At 36.1% G+C, this 21,960-nt stretch overlaps 1 protein-coding gene across 1 annotated transcript in view; it reads left to right on the top strand.

The window, feature by feature from the left end:
- CENPW (centromere protein W) overlaps positions 1-21,960 on the top strand; it is a 369,844-nt gene that overhangs the window by 161,545 nt on the left and 186,339 nt on the right. The window contains exon 4 of the mRNA XM_064360717.1: positions 5,230-5,431. Coding sequence (XP_064216787.1) covers positions 5,330-5,431 — 102 coding nt within the window. The 5' untranslated portion in view covers positions 5,230-5,329. The remainder of the gene's footprint in view (positions 1-5,229; positions 5,432-21,960) is intronic.

The raw sequence follows: 21,960 nt of genomic DNA, 5'->3' as shown, positions 1-21,960 counted from the left end.
AATTGTCTTTTAAATATTTAAAGACTGCTTTTGCGTGACATCTGAGTCTTCTCCAGGTTAAACAGCAATAATTGCTCTACCTTTTCTTCAGAGAAAAATTTTTTTTGACTTTTTTCTTTTTTTCCTCCAATTGTGTTCCAGTTATCTATGTCTCTATTAGAAATGAAGAGAAAAACTAAAAACAGCAATAATATTGCTTATGAGTATGACCAGAGTAGAACACAGCAATATAGATCACACATATTCTAGGATTATATTAGAAAGTTTTGAAAAACAAACACTAGATTTTTCATTATTTCATGCTTTTTTGAGGTGAATCTTTGTGTCTTTTTCACCTGAAGTGCTCCTGACATGTATATCTCATTAAGTGTAGCTTTTGTTTTGGTTTTCTTATTTTTAATCTAGCTATAACACAATATCACTTTAATTTCACATAGATTTTGCTCAATTTTTTAAACTGTCTGCACTTACTTATTAGTGTACTTAGACCAAAAATCAAAACAAAACTGTTCTTAATTCTTACAACAAGCTGGATGCATGTGATTCAATGTATTAATTCTCTTCCCACCTTGAGGCAATATCCACCTGCAAGTGTTACTTATGCTCTGTCTCTCTTCAAGTTATTGATAAAAACATTGAAGAGAACGGGGGCCAGGACAAAAGAGAAAACTTAGGAATCCCATGATACCTCCTTTCAAGACAATATTAATCCATCATTCTTAAGCTTTTTTTTTTTTTTAATTAAGCCCAATACAAATTGACCTATCTATATTATCACTAGGTCCTCATTCCTGTCTTATGCCAGATACTATCAAGTGAAATACTTGGCAGAGATTCATTTACATGCTGTCTCTATTCTTTCTCTTATTTGCCATTTTTAGCACCTCCTTTAAAAGGGGAAAGAAATTGCATTGGTTTTGTAAAGTTTATTTATAATGCTTTCAAGATATCATAACTTCCCTGTATTTTTGCACCTGTCTTTTGTTTAACAATCAGTACAATACTTTTTCCTGAAATTAATTTAAATTGAATGGGTCAATAGTTTCTGTTTTATTCTTTTTCAATGGAAGATCAGAAACATATTTGCCTAATTTGGTAATTTGTCCTATTCTATATTAATCAGATTTTATGAAAATTTATGCAAGTATGTTCTGCAACTACACCTAGAAATTCTCTCAGTAATTTGAAATGTAGCTCTTTGGGCCAAAAACTTGAGTTAATTTATTAGGTGTTCTGACCATTTCTTTGACTGTATTGGGTTTTCTTTTACTCCTGCAAATCTTTATTCCACTTTCCAGTTGTAAAATTTCACTGGCAAAAAGCACAAAAGAAAGTCATTTCACATTTTTTCCATTATCTTTTGCCATCACATCATATTTCTAAACAGAGGGGCTACTTTTTTTTCTTCAAGTGGTTCTAATATACCTTTGTAACATTCCTCAGTATTCCCACTCATATGTAATTTCATTCTTGGAGCTAATATCTTAACATTATAAATAAGAATTTTTTTCTCTTATAATTATTAAAGTACACAATTATTGAATATTTTTTATATTCAAATTACTGTATTCATAAGACTAAAATATAAATTATATATAATTACATATATTCATTATTCTTAAGTATTTCACAACTTATACAGGACAATTGAAAAATTTTACCAATAATGTAAGGATGTTTCAAATTTAGTAAGCATTTATACTAAAATCCTTAATGAAACATTAAAGGAGAAAAATCATGATTCCTTTAATAGATGCAAAATTTTAAAAATAAAGTTCTATGTTTGCTTAGATTAGGAAAAAACTTTAAATTAGGAATAGATCAAAACTTTGTTAATCTGATCAAGATTTAGCAAAATCTAGAAGAAACCATTATATTTAATGATGAAACATTAGAAACATTTTCAAGAACAAGAGTTCCAGGCAAAAATAAAAGTGAGATTTTTGCTGTCATTTTTTTCTATAAATATTTCATTGTAGGTCCTAGCTAAAATAACAAGAAAAACAAAGCAAATAAGAAGATATGGGAAAATACCAAGAAAAAGCTACTATTTGATGATAATATGCTTAATTACATAGAAGATACAAGAGAACTTAGAACAAATGCGGAGAACTAATAAGGGAGTAAAGCAAGATTGCTATATGTAAGACCAACATTTTAAAAAATCATGAGCATTCCTAAACACTAGTAATGACTAATTAGAAAATGTTATAAGTAAATATAGTATTCATAGTAACAACAAAACCTCTAAGATACTTTATAGAAAAATTGTAAAATATTATTGAGAACATTAGAGAAGACCTGAGCAACTGGAGAGCTATATTATTTTCACAAATTGGAATACTCAATGTTCTAAAGATGTTAGTTTTCTCTATATTAATTATAAATTTAATGTAATTTTATTTAGATCCCAAAAGGAGTTTTTCTTTTTTTTTGGAGGAGGAGGAAAAGATAAGCTAATCTTAAAGTGTATAGAGCTAAGAATGAAGAATAGCTAAAGCAATTTTGAAAAAAAAGGACTAGGTCAGGATACATTATGATAAAATATCAAGAGTTTTATGAAGGGATTCTTTAAAAAATAATATAAACCTAAAATATTAAAACTTTTGACAAATACAAGAATAATACCTTTATAATATTCTATATTCTTAAGTACAAAAGCACACACTTGAAAAATATCTTGAATTCTATTTTAAAATATTTTAAAATGTATTTGATGAAAAATACAATAAATACACTTAAAAGAAAAGCCACAAACTATAGAAATATATTTATAATACATATAACCAAACAAGAATTATTACAAAGGATACACAAGGAAATTCTTTTTTTTTTTTTTTGCATTTTCATAGTTTTATTTGATAAAATTCCATCTTACATTCTGTGTATTAAAAAAATAATATTTCTGGTGTGAGGCTGAGGTCTCCTCAGTGAAGACTTGTGAGCTTGTCTTACTTGTCCCAGGAAATTCTTACTGAATTATCCCTTTGGAAAATGGGCAATAGTAGGGGGTGGGGCCAAAATGGCCAAGTAGAAGCAGCAGCAATATGAGGCGTCCATTGAAAAGAACCATCATGGGGGAGAGAGATCCAAGATGGCTGATCACTAGCAGCTCGGGCACGTAGCTCCCAGTGAAAGCGCAGAGAACAAGAGGATGCCACACTTTCAGACGAATATTTGTTGCTCACGGACCAAGAGATTCCCAGCGGAGGAGCCCCACGGGTCACCAGAGCAACTCTTGTGGCCAGTGCGGCAGTTTTGCTGGCATCTTAGCATGGCAGTTCTTGGTGCAGAGTCCGGAGATTCCCAGGCAGACATGCACCATCAATCTTAACACCACTGTTTTGGCTGGCACAGTGGATTGCTCAATTTTGGCACTGGGAATCAACAAGTTGGACATCTGCTCAGAGACCTAGTTAGAAAGTCGGTAATTACAAAGACGACAGAGGGATAAATATATAATGAAGGGAAGAAACCAGCCTAAAAAGGCAGAGAATACTCAAAACCAGAATGCCTCTCCCTCTACAGGGGATCGCAATTCCTCATCATAACGGAACAAGGCTTAATGGAGAACGAGTGTGTTCCAATAACAGAAGCAGGTTTCAAAAGGTGGGTGATAAGAAACTTCTGGGAATTAAAAGAACTTGTTCTAACCCAATGCAAAGAAACTAAGAACCTTGAAAAAAGGTTTGACGAAATGTTAACGAGAATGGATAATTTAGAGAGGAATATAAGTGAATTGATGGAGCTGAAAAACACAACACGAGAACTTCGTGAAGCATGCACAAGTTTAAACAGTCAAATTGATCAAGCAGAAGAAAGGATATCAGAAGTCGAGGACCAGCTCAGTGAAATGAAACGAGAAGACAAGATTGGAGAAAAAAGGATAAAAAGGAATGAACAAAGTCTCCAGGAAATATAGGACTATGTGAAAAGACCTAATTTACATTTGATAGGTGTACCTGAATGTGACAAATGAATCCAAGTTGGAAAATACTCTTCAGGATATCATTCAGGAAAACGTTCCCAACCTAACAAGGCAGGGTAATATTCAACTCCAGGTAATACAGAGAACACCACAAAGATATCCTTCAAGAAGACCTACCCCAAGACACATAATCGCCAGATTTATTAGGGTTGAAATGAAGGATAAAATACTAAGGGCAGCCAGAAAGAAAGGTCAGGTTACCCATAAAGGAAACCTATCAGACTTACAGCAGATCTCTCAGCAGAAACCCTAAAAGCCAGAAAAGAGTGGGGACCAATATTTAAGATCCTTAAAGAAAAGAACTTTCAACCCAGAATTTCATATCCAGCCAAACTAAGCTTTATGAGTGAAGGAAAAATTAAATCTTTTGTGAACAAACAAGTACTTAGAGATTTCACCACCACCAGGCCTGCTTTACAAGAGCTTCGGAAAGAAGCACTATACATATAAAGGAACAACCAATATCAGCCTTTCCAAAAATATATCAAAAAGCAAAGAACATTAACACAATGAAAAATTTACACCAACTAATGGGCAAAACAGCCAGCTAGCATCAAATGCCAGTATTAAACTTATATATATTCTAATTGGATAAAAAGCCAAAACCCATCGGTATGCTCACATGCAATGATACACAAAGACTCAAAACAAAGAGAAGGAGGAAGATTTACCAACCAAATAGAGACTAAAAATAAATAAACAAAAAGCAGGAGATGCAATTCTTGCCTCTGATAAAGTAGACTTTAAAGCAACAAAGATCAAAAGAGGCAAAGAAGGACATTACATAATGGCAAAAGGATCAATGTAACAAGAAGAGCTAACGATTCTATAGATCGACGAGACAGAAAATTAACAAGGACTTGAACTCAGATCCGGAACAAGTAAACTTAATAAACATTTATAGAACTCTCCACTTCAAATACACAAAACATTCATTACCACCTCACACCTATTCCAAAAGTGACTACATAATTGGAAGTAAATCACTCCTCAGTAATCGCATAGCATTCCATAGGTTTAAATGAAATATTGGTTGGCTGCTTGTTTGTTATTTTCTTCCCTTATTCCTTCCTGTCTACATCATTAAGTATAATCATTGGTATAAAAGAGGTTTTCAATACCCATTACTAAACTGCATTCTAGCCTGGGCAAGAAAGCAATACTCCTATTCTCTCTCTCTCTTTCTTTTCCTTTTTCTTCCTCTTCTTCATTCTTTTTTTTTCTTTCTTTCTTTCTTCAAGAAAAAAAAAAAAGAAAGAAAAGAACCTTCACAGCATGAGAATCCTGCACTGGCAACCGAGGTATCCAGATTCTGTCATCAGAACTGACTAGGTTACTGACATGACCCACAGAGAGGAAGGAAGAGCAACACAGTGCTGCAGCCCACCTGAGAGCCACACAGGGCAGGGGAGCACCCATCCCCACCCCCAGCCAAGGGAGACAGTGAGTAAACATGATACCCAACCTGGGAAACCATGCTTTTTCCATGGAACTGTACAACCAATGGATTAAAAGATCTCACATGTGAGCCCAGGCCACTGGGGCCTAGAGTCCCAGCCATGGAGCTGTGCAGATTCTCAGCAGACACTCAGTTAGAATCTGCTTAAGCCTGCCGAGTTTGGGGGTTGTGGGGGGATGGACACCAGCACCACAGCTGCAGCTGCCTACTATCTAAGCCATTTGAGCTCCTTGGAGGAGGGGCAGCAGCCAACACGGTGACTGATACCTGCCTAAGATCCCAGGATAGGGGAAAGGTGGTAGCCATCTCTATAGCTCCAGGCCATGCTTTTCCCTTCCTGGAGCCAGGGAGGCTAGACAGCTTGGTCCCAAGAGGTATCCCCCAAAGCCCAAGACAATGGCTGTGGCAGACTGTGACCAGAGTGCCTCTTCAGGTCCCACCCTGACCCATCCCTCCTCACTGGACAGGACATCCCTGCAGGAACTTCAGCAACTCCAGCCAGGGACTCAGGGACATTACTCTGATCTCCCTGGGCCTGAACCTCTAGAGGGAAGTGTGGCCATAGTCTCCAGAGACCAGCAGACTTAGTCTTTCCTTCTGCTAGTTCTGAGGAATGTGGGCAGCCCAGATGAGGGGGTTCCCCCAAGTGAAGCACACCCCCTCCACCAAGGAATAGTCAAAGTGCTTCATTAAATGAGTCCTGCTCCCATGCCACCTAAGTGGGTGAGACCCTCCAACAGGGGTTGTCAGACACCCTATATAGGAGCATTACTGGCATCAGACCAGTGTTCAGAGATTCCAGAAGAAGAAGCAGGCACCCATCTTTGCTGTTCTCCAGTCTCCTCGAATGACATATCCACATGTGGGAATGAATCAGATGAATAGGACCTGAAGCAAACCCCTAGCAAACTGCAGTAGTGCCACAGAAGAGACACCTGACCATTGAGAGAAAAACAAACAGAAAGCAACAACAACAACATCAACAAAAGGAAGTCCCCACAAAAGCCCCATCCAAGTATGGGCATCCTCAAAGATTGAAACTAGACAAACTCATGAAGATTGAAAAGAGTCAATGAAAAAAAAACACTAAAAACTCAAAAGGCCAGAATGTGTCTATTCCAAATTATTACAACATCTCTACAGCAAGGGCATGGAACTTGAGGGAGGATGAGATGGACAGAGGATGAGATGGACAAAATAACAGAAGTAGGCTTCAGAAGGTGGGTAATAACAAACTCCACTGAGCTAAAAGAGCATGTTCTAACCCAATGCAAAGAAGCTAAGAACCTTGATTAATGGTTACAGGAGCTGCTTATTGGAATAACCAATTTAGAGAGGAAGATAAATGACCTGATGGAGCTGAAAAACACAGCAAGAAAACATCATGAAGCATACACAAGTATCTATAGCCAAATTGACCAAGTGGAAGAAAGGATATCAGAGTTTTATGCCATCGTGCTGAAATAAAGCATGTAGACAAGATTAGAGAAAAGAGAATGAAAATGAACAAATGAAACCTCAGAAAAATATGGGACTTTGTAAAAAGACCAAACCATGATTGATTGGAGTACCTGAATGAGATGAGGAGAATGAAACCAAGTTGAAAAACACACTTCAGGATATTATCCAGGAGAACTTCTCCAAGTGAGCAAGACAGGCTAACATCCAAATTCAGGAAATACAGAGAACACCACTCATGCTCCGTGAGAAGATCAACCCCAAGACACATAATCATTAGATTCTTTAAGGTCAAAATGAAGAAAAAAATGTTAAGGGAAGCCAGAGAAAAAGGCCAGGTCACCAACAAAGGGAAGCCCATCAGACTAACAGAAGACCTCTCAGCAGAAACCTACAAGCCAGCAGAGAGTAGAGACCAATATTTAACATTATTAAAGAAAAATTTTCAACCCAGAATTTTATATCCAGCCAAACTAAGCTTCATAAGCAAAGGAGAAATAAAATCCTTTTCAGACAAGCAAATGCTGAAGGATTTAATTACCACCAGGCCTGCTTTGCAAGAGATCCTGAAGGAATATGGATAGTAAATATGGAATAACAAAAATGGGAAGAAAAATCCGTACCAGCCACAGCAAAACACACCAAAATATGAAGACCAAAGACACTATGAAGAAACTGCATCAACTAATATGCAAGTAATCAGGTAACATCATAATGACAGGACCAAATTCACACATAACAATATTCAACTTAAATGTAAATGGTCTAAATGTCCCAATTAAAAGCACAGACTGGAAAATTGGTTAAAGAGTCAAGATCCATTGGTGTGCTGTATTCAGGAGACTCATCTCACTTGCAAAGACACACATTGTCTCAAAATAAAGAGATGGAGGAAAATTTACCAAGCAAATGGAAAGCAGAAAAAAGCCGGGGTTGCACTCCTAATTTCTGATAAAACAGACTTTAAATCAACAAACATAAATATAGAAAGAAGGACATTACATAATTGTAAAGGGATTGATTCAACCACAAGAGCTAACTATTCTCTATATATGTGCACCCAACACAGGAGCACGCTGATTCATAAAACAAGTTCTTAGAGACCTACAAAGAGACTTAGACTTCCACACAATAACAGTGAGAAACTTCAACACCCCACTGCCAATATTAGGTAGATCAATGAGACAGAAATTTAACAAGGATATTCAGGACTTGAACTCAGCTCTGGATCAAGTAAACCTAACAGACCTCTACAGAACTCTCCACTCCAAATCAACAGAATATACATTATTTTCAGTGCCACATGGCACTTATTCTAAAATAAACCATGTAATTGGAAGTAAAACATTTCTCAGCAAATGTAAAATAATTAATATGATAACAGTCTCTCAGACTTCAGTGCAATCAAATTGGAATTTAGGATTAAGAAACTCACTCAAAACCACACAAATGCATGGAAATTGAACAACCTGCTTATGATTTACTCCTGGGTGAATAATGAAATTAAGGCAGAAATAAGGAAGTTCTTTGAAACCAGTGAGAATGAAGAGACAACATACAAGAATCTCTGGGACACAGATAAATTAGTGTTAAGAGGGTAATTTATAGCACTAAATGCTCACATTGCTTAACTAAATGCTTAATCTCAAATTGACACCCTAATACCACAATTAATAGAGTTAGAGAAGCAACAGCAAACAAATCCAAAAGCTAGCAGAAGACAACAAATAACTAAGATCAGAGCAGAACTGAAGGAGATAGATACACAAAAAAAACCCTTCAAAAAATCAATAAATTCAGGAGCTGTTTTTTTGGAAAAAAATAACAGAATACATAGACCACTAGCTAGAATAATAAAGAAGAAAAGAGAGAAGAATCAAGTAGATGCAATAAAAATGATAAAGGGGATAGCACCACTGACTCCACAGAAATACCAAGTACAATGAGAGAATGCTATAAACACCTGTATGCAAATAAACTAGAAAATCTAGAAAAAAATGGATAAATTCCTGGGCACATACACTCTCCCAAGACTAAACCAGAAAGAAATCAAATCCCTGAATAGACCAATAACAAGTTCTGAAATTGAGGCAGTAATTAACAGCCTATTAACCAAAAAAAACCCGGGACCAGACAGATTCACAGCTGAATTCTACCACAGGTGCAAAGAGGAGCTGGTACCATTCCTTTTGAAACTACTGCAAACAACTGAAAACAAGGGACTCTTCTCTAACTCATTTTATGAGGCCAGCATCATCCTAATACCAAAATCTGGCAGAGACACAACAAAAAAGAAAACTTTAGGCCAGTATCTCTGATGAACTTCGATGTGAATATCCTCATTAAAATACTGCCAAACCTAATCCATCAGCACATCAAAAAGCTTACACATCATAATCAAGTCAGCTTCATCCCTGGGATGCAAGGCTGGTCAAACATATGCAAAGCAATAAATGTCATCCATCACATAAACAGAACCAATGACAAAAACCACAAGACTATTTCAATGGATGCAGAAAAAGCCTTTGATAATATTTAATATCCCTTTATGTTAAAAACTCCCAATAAGCTAGGTATTGATGGAACATATCTCAAAATAATAACTGTTTATGACAAACCCAAAGCCAATATCATACTGACTGGGCAAAAACTGGAAGCATTCCCATTGAAAACTGGCACACGACAAGAATGCCCCCTCTCACCACTCCTATTCAATATAGTATTAGAAGTTCTGGCCAAGCCAGTCAGGCAAGGGAAATAAATAAAAGGTATTTAATAGGAAGAAAAAAAGTCAAATTGTCTCAATTTGCAGACCACATGATTCTATATTTAGAAAACCCCATCATTTCAGCTGAAAAACTCCTGAAGCTAATAAGAAAATTAAATTGATACAAAAATCAATGTGAAAAAATCACAAGCATTCCTTTACACCAATAGACAAGCAGAAAGCCAAATCATGAATGAATTCCTATTCACAATTGCTACAAATAGAATAAAATGCCTAGGAATACAGCTAACAGGGATGTGAAGGACCGCTTCAAGGAGAACTACAAACCACTGCTCAAGGAAATAAGAGAGGACATAATCGTAAAAACATTCCATCCTGATGGATAGCAAGAATCAATACAAAAATGGCCATACTGCCCAAAGTAATTAATAGATTCAGTGCTATTCCCATCAAACTATCATTGACATTCTTCACAGAAGTAGAAAACATCTGTAAATTTCATATGAAACAAAGAAAAGCCCGTATAGCCATAAAAATCCTAAGCAAAAGAAGAAAGCTGGAGGCATCACACTACCTGACTTCAAACTATATTACAAAGCTACAGTAACCAAAACATCATGTTACTGGTACCAAAACAGACATGTAGACCAATGAAACGGAACAGAGACCTCATAAATAACACCACACATCTAAAACATCTGATCTTCCACAAACCTAACAAAAACAAGCAATGGGGGAAAGATCCAAGATAGCTGATCACTGTCAGCTCAGGATTGTAGCTCCCAGAGAAAGTGCACAGAATGAGAGGACGCCACACTTTCAGATGAATTTTTGTTACCCACGGACTGGAAGATTCCCAGCAGAGGAGCCCCACAGGTCGCCAGGGCGACTCTTGTGGCCAGCATTGCGGTTTTGCCCACGCCCCTGCACAGCGGTTTTTGGTGGAGTGAATGGGACTGATCAATGTTTGGAGCTCCGGGAAGGCAGAGTTGCCCATTTACCTGATTGAAGAAGGGACTCAAGAGGGAAGCCAGACTGGGGATTCCCGGGCAGAAAAGCACCACGAATCTTGATGCCGCTGTTTTGGCCAGTGCAGTGGGTTGCTCAGATTTCGGCTCTGGGAATCAACAAGTTGGACGTCCACTCAGAGACCTAATTTGAAAGTAGGCAATTACAAAGACAACAGGTGGATGAACTCACAATGAAGGGAAGAAACCAGCATAAGAAGGCTGAGAATACCCAAGATCGGAATGCCTCTCCTTCTACAGGTGATCACAGTTCCTCATCAACAAGAGAACAAGACCTGATTGAGAACGAGTGCATTCCATTAACAGACTTAGGCTTCAGAAAGTGGATAATAAGGAACTTTAGTGACTTAAAAGAACATGTTCTAGCCCAATGTAAAGAAACTAAGAACCTTGAAAAAAGATTTGAAGAAATCCTAACGAGAATAGACAATTTAGAAAGGAATATAAGTGAATTTATGGAACTGAAGAATACAATACAAGAACTCCGTGAAGTATGCACAGGTTTTAACAGTCGAATTGATCAAGCAGAAGAAAGTATATCAGAGGTCGAAGACCAACTTAATGAAATGAAATGAGAAGACAAGATTAGAGAAGAAAGAGTAAAAAGGCATGAGCAAAGTCTCCAAGAAATATGGGACTATATGAAAAGACCTAATTTACGATTGATAGGTATCCATGAATGTCATGAAGAGAATGAATCCAAGTTGGAAAATATTCTTCAGTATATTATTCAGGAAAACTTTCCTAATCTAGTAGGGCAGAACAATACTTAACTCCAGCTAATCCAGGGAACATCTAAAAGATATTTCTCAATATTTCTCAAGTAGAGCAACTCCAAGACACATAATCGCTAGATTCACTAGGGTTGAAATAAAGGAGAAAATTCTAAGGGCAGCTAGAGAGAAAGGTCACGTTACCCATAAAGGGAAGCCTATCAGACTCACAGCAGACCTCTCACCAGAAACTCTACAAACTAGAAGAGAGTAGGGGTCAATATTCAATATCCTCAAAGAAAAGAATTTTCAACCCAGAATTTCATATCCTGCTAAACTAAGCTTTATAAGTGAAGGAAAAAGAAAATTTTTCATGAACAAGCAAGCACTCAGCGATTTCATCACCACCAGGCGTGCTTTACAAGAGCTTCTGAAAGAAGTACTACAAACAGAAAGGAGCAACCATTATCAGTCATCCCAAAAACTTACCAAAACGTAAAGAGTATCTCTATAATGAAGAATCTACATCAACTAATGGGCAAAATAGCCAGCTAGCATTAAATGACAATATTGAACTCACAAATATTAATATTAATTCTAAATTTAAATGGATTAAATGCCCCAATCAAAGACACAGACAGGTAAATTGAATAAAAAGTCAAAACCCATCGGTACACTGTATCCAGATCTTTCACAAGCAACGACAAATAAAGACTCAAAACAAAGGGATGGAGGAAGATTCACCAATTAAATGGAGAGCAAAAACAAAAAGAAAAAAATACAGGAGTTTTAACTTTCGTCTCTCACAAAATAGACTTTAATAGTAACAAAGACTAAAAGAAACAAAGAAGGACATTACATAACGGTAAAAGGATCAATGCAACAACAGGAGTTAATGATTATAAATATATATGCACTCAATACAGGAGCACCCAGATACGTAAGACAAGTTCTTAATGACTTATAAAGAGACCTGGACTCCTGCACAATACTAGCGGGAGATTTTGACACCATATTGTTAATATTCGATGGATCAATGACATAGAAAATTAATAGGGACATCTATGATTTGAACTTAGACCTGGAATAAGTAAACTTAGTGAATATTTATAGAATTCTCCACCCCAGGTCCACAAAACATACATTTTTCTCAATATCACATTACACCTATTTTGAAAGTGACCACATAATTGGAAAATTGGAAGTAAATCACTCTTCAGCATTTGCATAGCATTTCACAGACTTAAATGAAATATTGGTTGGCTGTTTGTTTGTTATTTTCTTCCCTTATTCCTTCCTGTCTCCGTTCTTAAGTACAATTATTGGCATAAAAGAGGTTTTTAATACATATTTTTAGATTGCATTCCAGCCTGGGCAATAGAGCAAGAATCCTGTTCTCTCTCCCCCTTTTTCTTTCTCTTTCTTTCTTTCTCTCTCTCAAAAAAAAAAAAAAAAAAAAAAAGAGAGGGCCCAGGCCAGCCAGCACCAATGTAAAAAAAAAACAAACAAACAAAAAAAAACAAGCAATGGGAAAAGGATTCCGTATTTAATAAATTACGCTGGGAAAACTGGCTAGCCATATACAGAAAACTAAAACTGGACCTCTTCCTTACACCTTATAAAAAAATTAACTCAAGATGGATTGAGGAGTTAAATGTAAAACTCCAAACCAAGACAACCTAGAAGAAAACCTAGGCAATACATTTGGGACATAGGCATGGGCAAAGACTTCATGAATAAAACACCAAAAGCAATTGCACCAAAAGCCAAAATTGACAAATGGGATCTAATTAAATCAAAGCAACTATCATCAGAGTGAACAGGTAACCTAGAGAATAGTAGAAAACTTTTGCAAGCGACCCATCTGACAAAGAGCTAATATCCAGAATCTACAAGGAATTAAACAAATTTACAGTAAATAAACAAACAATCCCATCAAAACGTGGGCAAAGGATGTAAAAGACACTTCTCAAGACATTTATGTAGCCAATAAACATATGAAGAAAAGCTCAACATCATTGATCATTAGAGAAATGCAAATCAAAGCCGCAATAACATACCATCTTATGCCAGTCAGAATGGTGATTACTGAAGTTCAAAAAGTGTGTGAAGGATATGAACAGACACTTCTCAAAAGAAGACATTTATGTGGCCAAGAAACACATGAAAAAAGCTCATCATCATTGGTCATTACAGAAATGCAAATCAAAACCACAGTGAGATATTATTTCACACCAGTTAGAATGGCAATCATTAAAGTCAGGATACAACAAATGCTCAAGGGGATATGGATAGAGAAATAGGAACGCTTTTACATTGTTGGTGGGAGTGTAAACTAGTTCAACCATTGTGAAAGACAGCGTGGCAATTCCTCACTGTCCTCTAGAACCAGAAATACCAGGATCTAGAACCAGAAATACCAGTTGACCCAGCTGTCTTCTAGATTCCTCAATGTCTTCTAGAACCAGAAATACCAGGATCTAGAACCAGAAATACCAGTTGACCCAGCAAATCCATTACTGGGTGTATACCCAAAAGAACATAAATCATTCTACTATAAAGGCACATGCACACATATATTTACTGCAGCACTATTTACAATAGCAAAAACATGGAACCATCATTGGGTTGGTCTATCATTACCCATCAATGATAGATTGGGTAAAGAAAATGTAGTACATTTACATCATAGAATACTATGCATCCATAAAAAGGAATGAGATAATATCCTTCACAGGGACATGGATAAACCTGGAAGCCATCATCCTCGGCAAACTAACACAGGAACAGAAAACCAAACATCACATTTTTTCACTTATAAGTGGGAGTTGAATAATGAGAACACATGGACACAGGGAGGGGAACAACACACACAAGAACCTTTCAGAGTGTGGGGTTTGAGGGGAGGTAGAGCATTAGACCAAATAGCTAATGTATGCAGGGACTAAAACCTAGATAATGGGTTGATAGGTTCAGCAAACCACCATGGCACACGTATACCTGTATAACCAACCTACATGTTCTGCATTTGTAAACCAGAATTTAAAATTAAAAAAAAAAAATTCATGGGCCAAAGTATATGAGCAAGCAATTCACAAAAAAGATAATCTGGATTGCTAATTATTATATAAAGAGATGCTTAATTTTATTGGTAATCAGGCAAAGACTAATTTAAATGATTGGCAGGACTAATATGTCTATTAACTTCAAGTGTTGGCAAAGAATATAAACTATCTCACACTCAGAGTAACATTCTGATTTAATAAACCAAATATAAACAGAAATAAGTCAGTTTTTATAAAGTTAGTATTAGTACACTAATTTAATATGTTTGTGCCTTTTGTTATATTGAGTTGATGTTAAGGTCTATAGTTACAACTATTTTCTTGAAATAAAGTGTCGATATCAGTTAGAATTAATATATTCAAAATATAAGATTCAACCTGGAAAATAACGTGTGCAAAAATTACAAAATAAAGTTGAAGAAATTATATAGTTTACTGAGAGTTCACAAATATGTAAGCATGCAGAGGGTCACAATGTTAAGCTGAGAAATGTAAATAACTCGTTGTGATTGGTATATTCCCTCCATTTATTCAGATCCATTTCTATGCCATTGTTAAGATTTCAAATTTTTTCTCCATGAAGATTTTTGCTAACTCAATTTGTAGATGGTTTTTTGTTGCACTAGAGAGTGGCATAATATTTTCTATTCTATTTTTTCGGTGGTAGAAAGGGACATTAATATTTGTGAGTTGATTAATTTTTAATTTATCTGCACTGTCTCTGGTGATTCACTTTAATTTCCCAAAATCAAATTCTGCTTTTTTTTTTTCTTTATATGTGTTATTCTTTTAATGACTGTGTTTGTGGGCATCTTCTAGTTTTTCATTTTGTATTTTGTTAATTTGAATTCTCCTTTTTTCTCTATTTCAAAAGTACATTCTTTAGTTTTCAATAATTGTAATTAATGGCAGTTTTTATTAAAAATATTTTAATTTTGCACCCAATAGTAGATGATAATTTATTTGGTTGCAGAATTCTGGATCAGTATGTACTTTGTTTCATTGCTATAAAGCTATTTTCATTATCATCTGTTTTTTATTATTGCTATAAGAAATTGGTTATTAGTTAAATGTTATTTTTAATGTATAACATTTCTTTTATCTTGCGCTTGTTTTTAGACCTTTTTCTTTTTGGTGTTAAGAACTTTATTACACTATATTTAGAAATAAATTTAGTTTTATTTATCTTATTTAGAATTTACGATTCTTCTCAAAACCAGGCTATTATCTCATTGTCTATGATCTTTCCTACCGTTTATCTATTCTTTCCTGTAAGTCCTATGACAAGTTGACCATCCTGTCTTACCCTTCATATCTCTCAGACTCTTCTTTTTATCATTTATTAATCTTTCTGTACTTTATTCTGTGTAAATTTTCTGATACCTGTTTTTCTAGTTTATTAATCTTCCTTTTACCCACATCCATTCTGCTATTTTTTTGTAAATTTCAATGACCATATCTTTTTTCATAGGGATTTCTTAGCATACATACATAACATGAGTCAGAAATTGGAACAATAGGATGTACCAATTTCTGACTCATGTTATGTATGTATACTTTATTTATTTACTTACTTAAAACATATTTTATATCAGATTATTTTGCCTTCTTAAATTTTTGGGTTTCTAATCCTCTTGTTTGTTTTTACTGCTAATTCTAGCTTCTGATAAATTGTTTCTCATACATTCTGCCAAGTGCTTCATGGAATAATCAACCTAAGATAAATTCTTAAATTCATTTCTTGACTTGAGGGCTTTCAGATTATAAAGAGGTGAAAATTTATAATTTATGAGGCAAAAGTTATAATTTTTAGGAAAGCTTTTTAAAATTTATTAGTTTGTTTTTGACTATCCAGAGTTCTTACAGAAATACTTACATCACTCACTCTCTGGTGGTGGACAGAATTTTTCTGTTCTTAAAACAAGAGTGTGCCCTTTTGAGGGTCCTGGCTTTTTTTGTGTGTGCCAACTGCCCCCTTATGAGAGGAAAAGTTCCCTTCTATTTCTGTGCAGAGTTTAAAACCAGAGACCTTGGGTTTTAAATATTGACTGCCACCCCAGAACTAAACTTTTCACCCTTCATTTCACCTTTTATTGACAGAAGTCACAGATTTAGCTAATTTCTATTGTGTTCAGGTCTCTCTTCTTCAAATTCTCCAACTTTTTCACCTTTATTTATTAAAAACACTGTAAAATACTTAAAATCCTTTCCATGTTGCTGTTTTTCACATTTTTATGTACCTTAAGCAGAATACTTTTTTTAAATTGTACTTTAGGTTCTGAGGTACATGTACAGATCATGCAGGATTATTGCATAGGTACATTCATGGCAAGGTGGTTTGCTGCCTCCATGCCTTGTCACCTGTATCTGACATTTCTCCCCATGTTATCTCTCCCCAACCTCCCCCTCTGCTGTCCCTCCCCTACCCCCTAGACAGACCCTAGTGTGTGATGCTCTCCTCCCTGTGTCCATGTGTTCTCATTGTTCAGCATCCACCTATCAGTGAGAACATTCAGTGTTTGATTTTGTGTTCTTGTGTCAGTTTGCTGAGAATGATGGTTTCCAGATTCATCCATGTCCCTACAAAGACATTAACTCATCATTTCTTATGGCTGCATAGTACTCCATGGTATATATATGTGCCACATTTTCCTTGTCCAGTCTATCATCAATGGGAATTTGGGTTGGTTCCAGGTCTTTGCTATTGTAAATAGTGCCACAGTGAACATATGTGTACATTCATCTTTATAATAGAACAGTAATGGGATTGCTGGGTCAAATGGAATTTCTAAGTCCTTGAGGAATTGTGACACTGTCTTCCACAATGGTTGCACTAATTTACACTCCCACCAACAGTGTAAAAGCATTCTTATTTCTCCATATCCTCACCAGCATCTGTTTTCTCCAGATTTTTTAATGATTGCCAATCTAACTGATGTGAGATGGTATCTCAATGTGATTTTGATTTACATTTCTCTAATGACCAGTGATGACGAACATTTTTGAATATGTTTCTGGGCCACATATATGTCTTCTTTTTAAAAGTGCCTGTTCATATTCTTTGCCCACTTTTGAATGGGTTTGTTTGTTTTTGTGTTTTCTAGTAAAATGTTTTAGTTCTTTGTAGATTCTGGATATAAGCCATTTGTCAGATGGGTAGATTGCAAACATTTTTTCCCATTCTGTTGTTTGCTGGTTCATGCTAATGATTGTTTCATTTGCTGTGCAGAAGCTCTGGAGTTTAATTAGATGCCATTTGTCTACTTTGGCTTTTGTTGACAATGCTTTTGGTGTTTTAGTCATGAAGTCTTTGCCTATACCTATGTCCTGAATGGTTTTGCTTAGGTTTTCTTCTAAGATTTTTATGGTGTCAGGTCTTATGTCTAAGTCTTTAATCCATCTGGAGTTAATTTTAGTGTAAAGTGTCAGGAAGGGGTCCAGTTTCTGCTTTCTGCATATGGCTAGCCAGTTTTCCCAACACCATTTATTAAACAGGGAATCCTTTCCCCATTGCTTGTTTTTGTTGGGTTAGTCGAAGACCACTGCTTGTTTTTGTCAGGTTTGTCAAAGATGGTTGTAGATGTGTGGTGTTGTCTCTGAGGCCTCTGTTTGGTTTCATTGGTCTATATCTCTGTTTTGGTACCAGTACCATGCTGTTTTGATTACAGTAGGCTTGCAGTATAGTTTGAAGTCAGGTAGTGTGATGCTTCCAGCTTTGTTCTTTTTGCTTAGGATTGTCTTGACTATGCGTCTCTCTTTTGGTTTTATATGAAGTTTAAGGTGGTTTTTTCCAGCTCTGTGAAGAAGGTCATTGGTAGCTTGATGAGGAGAGCATTGAATCTATAAATTACTTTGGGCAGTATGGCCATTTTCACAATATTGATTCTTCCTAACTATGAGTATGGAAGGTTTTTCCACCTGTTTGTGTCCTCTCTCATTTCCTTGAGCAGTGGTTTGTAGTTCTCCTTGAAGAGGTCCTTTACATCCTTTGTTACTTGTATTCCTAGGTATTTTATTCTCTTTGTAGCAATTGTGAATGGCAGTTCGTTCTTGATTTGGCTCTCTTTAAGTCTATTATTGGTGTATAGGAATGCTTGCGATTTCTGCATATTGATTTTTTATTCTGAGACTTTGCTGACAATGCTTATCAGTTTAAGGAGATTTTGGGCTGAGACAATGGGGTCTTCTAAAAATGCAATCATGTCATCTGCAAATAGAGACAATTTGACTTCCTCCTTTCCTATTTGAATACCCTTTATTTCTTTTTCTTGCCTAACTGCTCTGGCTAGAACTTCCAATACTATATTGAATAGGAGTGATGAGAGAGGGCATCCTTGTCTGTGCCACATTTCAAAGGGAATGCTTCCAGTTTTTGCCGATTCAGTATGATATTGGCAGTGGGTTTGTTGTAAATAGCTTTTATTATTTTGAGATACATTCCATTGATACCTAGTTTACTGAGAGTTTTTCTCATAAAGGGCTGTTGAATTTTGTTGAAGGCCTTCTCTGCATCTATTGAGATAATTATGTGGTTTTCGTCTATGTTTCTCTTTATGTGGTGGATTACATTTATAGACTTGCATATGATGAACCAGCCTTGCATTCCCAGGATGAAGCCTACTTGATCGTGATGGATCAAGCTTTTTGATGTGCTGTTGCAATCGGTTTGCCAGTATTTTATTGAAGATTTTTGCATCTATGTTCATCATGGATATTAGCCTGAAGTTTTCGTTTTTTGTTGAGTCTCTTCCAGGTTTTGGTATCAGGATGATGTTGGTCTCATGAAATGATTTGGGAAGGATTCTGTCTTTTTGTATTGTTTGGAATAGTTTCAGAAGGAGTGGTACCAGCTCCTCTTTGTACGTCTGGTAGAACTTGGCTGTGAACCCATTTGGACCTGGGCTTTTTTTGGTTGGTAGACTATTAATTGCTGCTGCAACTTCAGCCTTTGTTATTAGTCTGTTCAGGGTTTCAACTTCTTCCTATTTTAGGTTTGGGAGGGTACTAGCATCCAGGAATTTATCCATTTCTTACAGGTTTACTGGTTTATGTGCATAGAGTTGTTTGTAGTAATCTCTGATGGTAGTTTTTATTTCTGTGGAATCAGTGGTGATATCCACTTTATCATTTTTTATTGCATCTATTTGATTCTTCTCTCTTTTCTCTTTTATTAATCTTGCTAGTGGTCTACTTGGTTGATCATTTCAAAAAACCAGCTCCTGGATTTATTGATTTTTTGATGGGTTTTTTTGTCTCTATCTCCTTCAGTTCTGTTCTGATCTTCTATTTCTTTTATTGTCTTCTGCTAGCTTTTATTGTCTTCTGCTAGCTTTTGAGTTTTTTTATCTTTATTCTCTAGCTCTTTCAATTTTGACAACAGAGTATTGATTTTAGATCTTTCATCGCTTCTTTTATGGGCATTTATTGCTATAAATTTCCCTCTAAACACTGCTTTAAATGTGTCCCAGAGATTCTGGTATGTTATATCTTCATTCTCATGGTTTTGAAGAACATCTTTATTTCTGCCTTCATTTCATTGTTTATCCAGTCAACATTCAGGAGCCAGTTGTTCAGTTTCCATGAACCTGTGTGGTTCTGAGTTAGTTGCTTAATTCTGAGTTCTAATTTGATTGTACTGTGGTCTGAAAGACTGTTTGTTATGATTTCTGTTCTTTTGCATTTGCTGAGGAGTGATTTACTTCAAATTATGTGGTCAATTTTAGAGTAGGTGAGATGTGGTGCTGAGAAGAATGTATATTCTGTGGATTTGGGGTGGAGAGTTGTTTAGATGTCTGTTAGGTCTGCTTGGTCCACATCTGAGTTCAAGTCCTAGATATTCTTGTTAATTTTCTGTCTTGTTGATCTGTCTAGTATTGACAGTAGAGTGTTGAGGTCTCCCACTATTATTGTGTAGGAGTCTATGTCTCTTTGTAGGTCATTGAGAACTTGCTTTATGTATCGGGTGCTCCTACATTGGGTGCATATATATTTAGGATTGTTAGCTCTTCTTTCTGCATTGATCCTTTTACCATTATGTAATGCCCTTCTTTTTCTCTTTTGATCTTTGTTGCTTTAATGTCTATTTTATCAGAGACTAGGATTGCAACTCCTGCTTTTTTTTGCTCTACATTTGCTTGGTAAATCTTCTTCCATCCCTTTTTTTGAGCCTATGTGTGTCATTGCACATGAGATGAGTTTTCTCAATACAGCACACCAATGGGTCTTGAATTTTATCCAATTTGCCAGTCTGTGTCTTTTGATTGGGGCATTCGGGCATTTAGCCCATTTACATTTAGGGTTGATATTGTTATGTGTGAACTTGATCCTGCCATTTTGATGCTAGCTGGTTGTTTTGCCTGTTAGTTGATGTAGTTTCTTCATTTTGTCAATGGTCTTTACCATTTGGTATGTTTTGGGAGTGGCTGTTACAGGTTGTACCTTTCCATGTTTAGTTCTTCTTTCAGGAGCTCTTGTTAGGCAGGCCTGGTGGTGATGAAATCTCTGAGCAATTGGTTGTCTCTAAAGGATTTTATTTTTCCTTCGCTTATGAAGCTTAGTTTGGCTGTATATGAAATTCTAAGTTGAAAGGTCTTTTCTTTAAGGATGTTGAATATTGACCCCCACTCTCTTCTGGCTTGTAGGGTTTCTGCTGATAGATCTGCTGTGAATCTGATGGACTTCTCTTTGTGAGTAACCAGACCTTCCTCTCCAGCTGCCCTTAGCATTTTTTTCTTCATTTCAAACCTGGTGAATCTGATGATTATGTGCCTTGGGGTTGCTCTTCTTGAGGAATATCTTTGTGGTGTTCTCTGTATTTCCTGGACTTGAATGTCGGCCTGCCTTGCTAGGTTGCAGAAGTTCTCCTGGATAATCTTCTGAAGAGTGTTTTCCAGATTAGATGCGTTCTCCCCGTCACATTCAGGTACACTGATCAGACATCGATTACGTCTTTTCACATAATCCCATATTTCTTGGAGGCTTTGTTCGTTTCTTTTCACTCTTTTTTCTCTAATCTTGCCTTCTTATTTTATTTCATTGAGTTGATCTTCAATCTTTGATATCCTTTCTTCTGCTTGGTCAATTCGGCTATTGAAACTTGTGTATGCTTCAAGAAGTTCTCGTGTTGTATTTTTCAGTTGCATCAAGTCATTTATATTCTTCTCTAAACTGTTTATTCTCGTTAGCATTTCATCAAACTTTTTTCAAGCTTCTTAGTTTATTTGCATTGGATTAGAACATGTTCTTTTATCTCACAGAAGTTTGCTATTACCCACCTTCTGAAATCTTCTTCTGTCAATTCATCAGACTCATTCTCCATCCAGCTTTGTTCCCTTGCTGGTGAACACTGAGAAGACAGTCTGTCCCTTATTAGAGCTCAAGTGCTGTGCTGGGAGCTCTGTTGTTCCATTCAGACCTGCTGGGCAGGTACATTTAAGTCTGCTGCAGAGGAACTCATAACCACCTTTTTTCCCAGGTGCTCTGTCCCGGCAAGGTGGGGCTTTATTTATCAGTTCCTGATGT

The sequence above is a fragment of the Aotus nancymaae genome, unplaced genomic scaffold (assembly GCF_030222135.1).
Source record: "Aotus nancymaae isolate 86718 unplaced genomic scaffold, 86718_ANA_hifiasm-v0.15.2.pri h1tg000040l, whole genome shotgun sequence".
NCBI lineage: Eukaryota > Metazoa > Chordata > Mammalia > Primates > Aotidae > Aotus > Aotus nancymaae.
Note: the sequence above shows the minus strand (reverse complement) of the source record. Positions and strands in the feature narration are given on the sequence as shown.